General features: G+C 43.7%; 1 protein-coding gene across 1 annotated transcript in view; it reads right to left on the bottom strand.

The window, feature by feature from the left end:
* The window catches only part of NINJ2 (ninjurin 2), a 48,309-nt gene extending 45,813 nt beyond the window's left edge, over positions 1-2,496 (bottom strand). Inside the window, 2 exon segments of the mRNA XM_009332894.1 lie at positions 2,343-2,399; positions 2,401-2,496. Coding sequence (XP_009331169.1) covers positions 2,343-2,399; positions 2,401-2,496 — 153 coding nt within the window.
* Between the last annotated feature and the right edge of the window lie 7,346 nt (positions 2,497-9,842).

The raw sequence follows: 9,842 nt of genomic DNA, 5'->3' as shown, positions 1-9,842 counted from the left end.
CTTTCCCTCCCCTGCCAGCACTGTATATTTCCTGTTCATAAGCATGCTGGAATCTGTGTGCATTCATCTATATTTTGTACTGTCTGGTGGCTTCATGAAATCCCTGTAAGGTGTCGCAAAGAAAATCTCAGTAGCATGATTTTTCTTGTGGCAACCTGTGTAGAGGTGGATAGAAACACTCCACACCTTTCTGCTCTAGAAACAGATAGGTATGCTCTTTTCAATTTTGTAACTGTCATGGTTTAACCCCAGTGGGCAACTAAGCACCACACAGCTGCTCGCTCACCCTCCCCCTCTATGGTGGGATGGGAGAGAGAATTGGAAGAGGGAAAGTAATAAAACTCATGGGTTGAGACAAAACCAGTTTAATAACTGAACTAAAATAAAATAAAATAAAAGTAGTAATATTTAAAAAATTGTAATGAAAAGGAAAAAAACAAAAGAGAGAGAGAGGAACAAAACCCAGGAAAAACAAGTGATGCAACCGCTCACCACCTGCTGACCGATGCCCAGTCAGTCCCTGAGCAGCGATCGCTGCCCCCAGCCAGCTCCCCCCAGTTTATATACTGAGCATGACGTCACATGGTATGGAATATCCCTTTGGCCAGTTTGGGTCAGCTGTCCTGGCTGTGCCCCCTCCCAGCTCCCTGTGCTCCTCCTCTCTGGCAGAGCATGGGAAGCTGAGAAGACCTTGACTTGGTATAAACACTGCTTAACAACAACTAAAGCATCAGTGTGTTATCACATTATTGTCATACTAAATCCAAAACACAGCACTGTACCAGCTACTAGGAAGAAAATTAACTTTATCACAGCTGAAACTAGGACAGTAATTCAAGGAACCTTTGACTTTCTTGGCTTATTTATTTGAGTATCGTAAAGGCTGAAGATGCTGAGGATCACTTTTGGCTCTTTCTCTTGGGTTGAAAGGGAAAAATCTAAAATCCAGATTTTTCAGAAGTTTATGAGCATTTTAATCGGTGAAGCTGATTTTTTTCCTTCTATGAAACCTGGGCTTCAAATCCACTATAGACCCGAAACTTTCCATTGGCTGGAAAGATTTAATACACAAGGAGTTAATCTGACTTTTTATTTAGCATAATTTTCTTGTTCACTTTGCCCTTTGCCCCCAATTCCTGGCTTACTGATTTCTATATTCTTCTCCTTATTATCTAGTTCTAGGAAAGCCTAACATCTCTCTTCCTCAGCCCTAAATAGAGTACATTTTCACCGACTGTCACAGCTACCTGTGTATCTTCCTCAGTTATTGTTTCTCTTATCTGAGCATAACTGCTCCCAGGTCTTAAAAAACTGCTCTGCACCTCGTATCTCAGCAGAGTTATGTTCTGCAGGATCAGGGAGTCTCGGTCCTTCCTTCTAGTTAAGCATAATTGTCCTGATTATTTCCAAGGGCACAAATCTTTCCATTTTAGTTTCTTTGACATAGGCCAAGGCCAAAGGCATAAAAATTGAGACCCCAGATGGACTTCCCCATTTTCAAGTCTGAGGATGGTTGAGACCATTACAGACAGAAAAATCAGCTGCAAAATTTGGACCCTGTTGCCAGCCCTCCCAGGGCTGGAAGCTGCGCCCCGGGGCAATGCTTTATATTCTCCCCTTCTCCAGAGTTGTCTGAAGTGCAGATCTAGACTTGAACTTCTGAAGTTTGACGGGTGTTTGTGATCTGGGGTTTTGATTCCATTTCATCTCTATTAGTTTCTTTTTCCAAACCCTTGGGTAGTTGCCCTTTCCTAGAACACACACTGAGCGCAAGAAACACCCTTCTTAAAAAACACAAACACTCAGAAGAGGAACACAGAGAACTGAAAGAGCTTCACCAAGAAGTTTTGTTTCTCTATAAACCCTACATAGGAAACCCTGGCCTCTGCATTCCCTCAGCATTTGCTGTATTTATTTCTTTTCCTCCTCTCCAGATTGGGAGCATTTTCTGCCGAACAGAGAAAGGCTTTGTGAGATGAGGAACAGCTCAGATTTTTGCAGCTTGTAAAGTATGTGCTGCCTCGTTCTGAGAGCTGAAGGCTAACTTCTGCCCCTGCTGCCCCTCCTTCCCCCAAAAAGCAGCTCTTTTTAGCAATACCCCTCTTCTTACCCTCACTCTTTTGGAAAAAGGCTCATAACAGCTCTTGGCAGAACAGGGCAGAGATCCTGCCGCTAGCTTTTCTTCAAAGGAGAACAGAGGAAAAAAGCAGCACTGAATTTTCAAGTGAAATCGGCTGCCAAAGCTGAGGAGCAAATGATAGGAGCGGTGGATATTTCTCCCAAACCAGGGATCTTCCCTCCCACTTCTCCCTCCCACGGGCATTTCCCTGAGATGGACTCACTTGAAGATTGATGCTCTCCCCTTCCGAGGCCATCCTTTTGCCCCCAGGTCTCTTCCTCTGCAGACTGCGCACGGAGCGGGGCACTCTGTGCTCTTGGAGACTCTCTCTTCGCTGGACCGGGACGTGCAGCTGCTGGAACAGACCTGCTATTCATCTGTCGGCGGCCGCCCGCCCGCCTTGGCATCAGCTGGGGGGCGAGAAAGGGGGTGGCACGCCAATTCTTCATTGTCCGGGTAGTCCGTGGAACAAGCGTCCCTCTTAGACTTTCCGTGACAGTTGTGTTCATTACGTGTCCGTGCTACCTCTCCGAGGCCAGCTGAGCCTCATGAGCTAACTTGGGCTGGGACGTGGTGATGCAGCCAGTGTACCAAGAGGTTCCTGGCATGGGCTGTGCAGCCGCAGCAGCGATCCCGATCTCTCCCTCTCTCCCCAGCACACAGCAGAGCGTACGGATGAAAAACTAATGGTTGAAGATTAGGTCCAGAAAGTGGTGCCTGCTAGCTGCTGCTGCTGCTGGAGCAAAGATACTGTTACGGCTCAGATAAAATTTCTGCTTTACTCTGTTTATAGTCCCTTCTTCTCAGTTTTCTCCCCAGCCAAAATGCCCTTCCTTTCCCCTCCCCAACATTTTTTTGAGTTGAATTTGATATGTCTGGTCTTAGCTGAAATCAAATCTTGCTTTTTGCTGAAGTTAAAAGCAACTACGAATGACACTGGAATGGAAACCTATGCAGGCAGAATCAAGTCACAGTGTAGGAAAATATGTTGTTATTTTTAGGTGGAATCCTCAGGCAGAAAAATCAGCGTAATTCTCTAGATTTTAGAGAAACAGAGTAGCAGAGCTACTCTGTACTAGCTGCAGTTCAGCTAGGCATGTTTGGCTTTTGAAGGACAATTTCTGTAGTTACAGTAGCATAGAAAATTTATGGTAAGTAATATATTCTGTTTAAACAGTTTAGCCAAATGCATGTTTTAGTACTCCAGACTGACTAAAAGTGCTGACAAGTCTGTCAGTAGACAATCCTGTTGCATTGATGCTTCCCAGCAAAAGGCCTCATTTTGCAATGAAAATCCCAGTGCTTAGTACTGCAAGTTCATTTCAAAGTGCTGATGAATTTAGCCTCTCTGCATTCCTCTCAAACAGCTTTTTTTTTTTTTAACTTATAGCTGTATGAGCTGAAGCAGCGAGATGCGTTTAGGGACCGGGCTAATGTCACGCAGGAAAGCAGGGCTAGGATACAGCTCATTTCGTCCTTAGAGTTTGGCTTAAGGCTGAAAGCCCGTCAGGAACCATGAGGCTGATTCTACAATCAAAAGCCACCCTCATGATTCCTACTTTTGAATGAAAATTAAGATCCCAGTGCCTTGCTATCACTGAAGTGATTGTTTGAATCCTTCAGGGAAATAGAGGTGAGGGACAAAGAGGCCACTCATTGCTACTCTTAAGCACCTGTTGGGTTTTTTTTTTGTTTTTTAAATGTAAGGAGCAGTTAAACCAAAATGCAGCCATATGCTGCTGCTGTTGACTTGCTTTCCTGATGGGAATCTGTATGTTAACTAAAAACTCTCTGTAAGTATACTATTGCAAAGATGTTAATATAGATAATTACCTGTTTTAATTTACTTTTTTTAGTATAGTCTATAAAAAGATGCTATGGTTGACCAGTTTATAAACAAATATTGTTTATTAATAGATAATTTACACTGGGTGGGTGTCCACTGTGTTTGTTGAGGCACTCCTGGGAGTTAAAAGGACTTCATGTTGTGCAGGTCCTTTGTGAACAGGCTTCCAGCAAACGACCCATGAAGCCTGGCCAAAGTTTTTTGAGTCCCTATATGTGCCATAAGCATAAAAACAACTCCAAAATATCTTCTAGTGGTCAGACAGGAATGAAGTATCTATCATTTTATTTAGTAGGTAAACAAATACCACCAGTGTACAAATTTCAGACAAGACTGCATGATATATAACAATGTGCCTTTTTAAAACTAGTTTTTCTTTTTTTTTTTTTTTAAAACACACTCTCCAGAGAGGTCGTGCAAAGAGTAATAATCTACAGAAATCAGTCAAATCTTACAGTAACCCTTGTGTCCTTGTAGACACTTCAGTCAAACCAGGTTCCCAATGCCCTCTCCCAGGATAACATGAAAGAGTCTTTCTACAAAGCGTATTAGTAGTAATGGCTGTATTAGCCTCCCTTGAAATGTCTGGAGCCGAACACATTAGAATGAGAAAACTTCAAATAATAAAATTTGGCTTAGAAATCATTTGTCTATGTCATTAATAGCAAAGCTCAGAACCAAAAAAACGTGAGAAGAGTGGGGAGTGGGTTTATTTTAATTTGGATTGTAACAGCTGCCCAAGAAAGAAGGAGTGCCTCAATGAACACAGTTGTAACTAAGATTTACTTGTTATTAAATGTGATTACAAAGAACTACATTTTTCAAACTATCTTTCTAGTAACTGTTAATTATGATGCAAGAATGCACCATTGTAATGGTCCAAAGATTAAGGTATAGAAAATGCAGCCCAACTTCTAAAAGGGATTGTGTGACATGAGTGGCAGCACTCACCAGTTTTAGACTCAACAGCCCCCAAACTCTCTTCCAGTCTGTTTTTATAACACAAGAGAAGTGGGAGACCTCAAAAACCTGGCTGTTCTAATGGATGTTGATTGATTAGAGTGTTTCTGGTAATGCATACTAGAGACGGATGGGGAAAGAGAAGTGTTCCTTGAAAGGAGGGTGGGGAGCATCTGGGGCATGACGAAGAACAAGTATGTGATTTCCCTTGCAAGATCAGCCCACGCTAGCTGAGAGTGGAGGGGAGGCTCTGTGGATCAGCCACATTCACTGGGAAGGAGCACGCATGGCAAAGTTGCTTATTTCCACCCCCATCCTCTTCCCTCCCTCATGCCAGCCAAAGTGCTTGTGCAGCCACCCAAGAAACCAGACAGAAGAAATTCTTCCAGCTGGAAAAAAAATTAATATGCAGGCTATTTTTTTGGCTGGGATCAGATCCCTGACCTGGTTCTGCACATAACTGCACAAACACGCTGGCAGTAGGGAGGGCGCCCGGCGGGAAATGGAAAAAGCAGCTGGGAGTGGAGAAGGGTGGGGACAAGCCGGTTCAAGCAGCATTGCTGCTGAATGTGTAACCACAGCGTTGCAATGCTGGTGCCACCAGTGGGGCTGGCCTCTGCAAAGGGGACATGGGAAGAAGAGCTGCAATTCTTGGGCTTCAGCACCAGCCAGTAGAGACTGCTGGCAGCAGAAAGTAGGCCATGCTGTGTGAAGACTGATGCAAGAATTGCTCTTCCCCACCACTCTCAGATTTGTTGCGGTACTCGAGAGAGAACCATAACCAAGACCGCAAGAGTTTCTGTAGGACAACTAGACTTCCAACAGAGCAAATAAGAGGGCAACTTCACTTCTTAACTCTTCCCAGGCCTTGATTTTGTGTTATAGAAGTGGTTTGGTTTGGTTTTTGAGACACCCTTTCTCCACCCTGTAATTTTGGGCCACCTCTTCACTATATCAGGAAAGAAGTGGTCTACCGACCTGTTGTGGGTGCGTTCACCTGATTCTCTGAGAGGATATGAAAAGAGCTTGACCTGTTTGGCCTTACAGAATGAAAACCAAGAGGGATACTGACGCCGACTACAAATCCACTAAACTGGAAAACTGTAGGGAGATGGAAACACAGCATTCGCACAGGAACTAATTAATAACCTGGACAAGAAAAAATGCTAGGTTAGAAATTAGAGGAAGGTTCTGGGGTGCCTAAGTGCTGATGTTCTGGAGAAGCCAGCCAGCGACAGTAGCAAGGACAAGACACCGAACTGGACTGGAGATGCAGTTTGCTGAGTTTACCAGAAGGATTACCTGGTATGGCTGCCTTTGACAGCCAGGGACAGACCCTGCTAACCATTCTTGTCCCAGGTCCCATTTCCCATGTTTCACTGGTGGTTGTCTTTGAAAAGCAAAACTCGGCAATGCTGTAGTGCATGCCGCCGCAAAAGTGAAGGCAAGTGACTAGGTAGCCAAAGGCCCATTTTTTGTCATTTCTTTAGGAGCATTAGTCCCATTGTCTTTCATTTAATGGTAGGGTTATAGCTCCTGGTTGGCAGGACTAGCTTCACCTTTTATAGGAGAGAAGCACAGAGCATAGCCTAGTTGTTTGGAAGAGTGATAATCTTAAAGAAGGCTCTGGAGACAAAGAACACAAAGATGCAAGTAATACTTCTAAAATTCTCCCAGAGGGTGATAAATGAACATGTACTTATCCAATGAATCATTAAATTATATGAAAGCAAGGCTAGAAGGGATTTTAAGGAGTCACCAATTCCTTCTCCTGCTCCAAGAGCACAGTGGGTCAGTGGTACCTATCCTGTTAGCACAGATGTTGCTCCAGCCTGCTTCAAAAGCGTTCCAGCTGGTGGAGATTTCTAAGGCAGCCTATCCCAGTGCTTCAGTAATGCCATCCTAACAGCTAGAAATGGTTTTGCTAATATCTAATAAAAAAACGTCCCTGCTGCAATTTTAGCCTGTTATTCTTATCGTCTCCACGTGGGATAGAAGAGATTATTTCCTTCCTCTTTGCTGCAGTCGTTTACATTTCTGAGGACTGTTATCATGTCTCTGTTCAGTCTTCTCTTCTCTATATTTAAGAAAACAAAAATTCCTTTGCGGTTTCCTCGCAGGTTATATTTCATAGATCTCTCAGTGCTCTTGTTGCTCTCTGAACTCTTTCCTGTTGAATTATTGGAGAGTTTTGAACTGTTGGCTGTCTGCATTAGCACAGGTGAAAATGGTCATAGGGGTGCAAGTGAGAAAAATAATGGAGGAATAATCTTCTGTGTATTTGGATTGATAATGGGAGTCTGGAGCACTGTAATTTTTGTGAGGTCTGACTAAGTGCGAGTTTTCTGTCTGTCCCTGAGAGAAAATCACTACTTCCCACTAGAAGGCCAGCACAGATGCTAGACAAGAAAGATTCTTTTACCACTCTTCAACTTTTCAAAATGTTATGGTAAGCCACAGCCAGCGTGAGAACAGAGTAAAGGTGGATCAGGCTGTAGGGAGTCCAAGGTCACCTCCTGAAGCTCATGTAACCGGCTACTGATAATTCCCAGAAATCCTAGCAGCCCAGACTTGCTTTGCCTCTCTCAAAGGAAGGATTTGGAGCGATGAAACAATGTCCCATTTGGAGAATAGTTTCTGAAGCCTGAATGCTCTTCCCTGGGTGCTAGACTGTTGGATTTTGTCTTTCTTAGTCAAAAACTTGCACTGGAAAGGTAGATTAAGAACATTAATTAACGACAGGCCTCCTGGAGAAGATCGTGTTCAAGAAACAGGGAGCTCAGTCAGACTACAGCCTGACTGGCAGTTCCTTGAGCTCTTTGAGAGCTGGAGTGGACAAATAACTCCCATGTCAATCCTTATCTTCTACACGGGAAGGCGTGAGAGGTTAGAAAAGGGTTATGTGCATTCCAGTATACACCCCCTCTCTTTAACACCTCAGCCACAGCCTACAGAAATTACAGGTTGCTTCATGCTCTCTTTTCGTCTCATTAGTTCAAGACAGACTGATACTTGAAGCTTTTTCAACATCAGTGGGTCAGGAGGCACGCACGTGCATGCCCACACACACACACACAGGCACACCCCCCATTACATGATCGTTGTTAACATTGCATGGTCTTTTAGAGAGTCATAACACATCCTTTTTTTCTGAGTCCTCCAGTGATTACCAAAACATCTTCCATGATAGTTCTGAACCTAAAACTTGCTGCTATCTAAATTTCCTTGTGTATATTTCTACTGACTTCAGTGCTTACGGCCTTGGTCCATATCTGACTTTGGCCTCAGCAGTGTTTCCCAGCCTTGCTGTGCCTGGCAGCTTTGAAATCCATTTTCCAGAGTAAAGCTTGGAAAGCTTATCTAATTAAGACTCCTTCCTACATGCTCCTTCGCTTTTATTCTGGAAGTCTCCTCTGAATCTGGCCCTTGGGAACTGGGCAAAATAAGGATCTCCTCTTCTTACCCCTTTCTGTACTGGTACTTTTCCTGGTGTTCCTCTCTGCTTGAACTGAGTCTTTCCTGAATCTGACCCTAGCAGGAGATCTTGCCATGGGCACATTTTGCACGCTGTGAACAAATGCTGCAAAGTTCCCTATTTCACCTGTGTGACATTTTCCCAAGGATCGTTTTGAAGCTCGAACACAACCGTGGATTACTCATACTCATAATATTCAGATCACTCCCATTTGCTTCAGCTGGAGTTGAATACATTTTGCAGAAAGCTGACAAGTCCTCCACATTTAACAACTCCCAAATTCCCTCTCTTGCACCCTCCCTCCTTCCAGTGTCCGCCCCCACCTCCCCACCTACTGCTGCAGAGAACTGACCCAACGATAAGCCGAGGGGTAGATCTGGAAAAGGTATGTTAATGGCATTCCCTTCTGCCACCTTTGTTTATTCCCACCTTAATGCCACACACTAAATATAAAAGAAACCCTCAGCCTACTTACTCTCTCCCTTCCCCCATCTCTGCCCCCCTGACAAAGTTTCCAAATAAACCTTGAAACCCACTATCAGTTGTAAAACGTCTAATCAATGAAAGACACAGGAGCCAGTAATATGAAACCCTTTGCCTCAAGATCTTAGTGTTTCTTACTGAACTTCAGTCTTTAAGGTCAGGCATTCTAGCTGCTGTTTGGCCTGATGTTCATTGAATACAAAGTCAAACAAGGGGCAAGCCTGAGTAGGTTATTCCTCTGTTTACAAAGCAAGCAGCATTCTGACTTCTGGCAAAGTGGACATTAAAAGGGCATCCTCACCTAGAGGACAGTGGGGAAAAATAGGGAGAGATTTTTGTACAGCAGGACCTGGAGCATCATTCTCAGTGGGCTGCTTTGCCCCCAAATATTGATGAACTGCAGATAACTCAAGAAGCAATGACTGCAAGACAGTGAAAGACATAATTTGCAAAGGACTGTTTTAAAAGCAAAGCATGTGGAGGATAGCTAAAGTCAGTACCTCCTACAAAGTCCCTTTAAATCCACAGAAAGTCCTCTTGTCTACAGCTAGCTTTACAGCAGCCCCGAAGGGAGACAGCAGGGGAGGGGGAGATTGCACCAATATTTGAAACAGGAGGGAGGAGGGAAGTTATTTAAGGAGGTAAAAATACAAGTACAATGGGATGAAATTAAAACAGCAGCACCTGACAATCATACAAAATTTACTGATGTTTTGGCATCATGTCTCCAGGAAGAGGAAGACCCGTGTTTTTATGATGGTTCTAATTTGATGTGATTTAGCTCTGAGAAAGGTACAGCAACAAGACAAAACAATTGATTTTTATGGTGGAAGGTGGGATTAGGAAATTTACTGCAGTATTTGGATCTGGCTTGAATGTGCTTTTGCTTTCTTGCTATGGGGTTCCAAGGGAAAACAGAATTTTCAGGCTCAAAAATGGTTTCTGTACAGACATTTATG

This window comes from Pygoscelis adeliae, unplaced genomic scaffold, assembly GCF_000699105.1.
Source record: "Pygoscelis adeliae isolate BGI_AS28 unplaced genomic scaffold, ASM69910v1 Scaffold38, whole genome shotgun sequence".
Classification (NCBI taxonomy): Eukaryota; Metazoa; Chordata; class Aves; order Sphenisciformes; family Spheniscidae; genus Pygoscelis; species Pygoscelis adeliae.
This window is presented reverse-complemented; position numbering and strand designations above follow the sequence as displayed.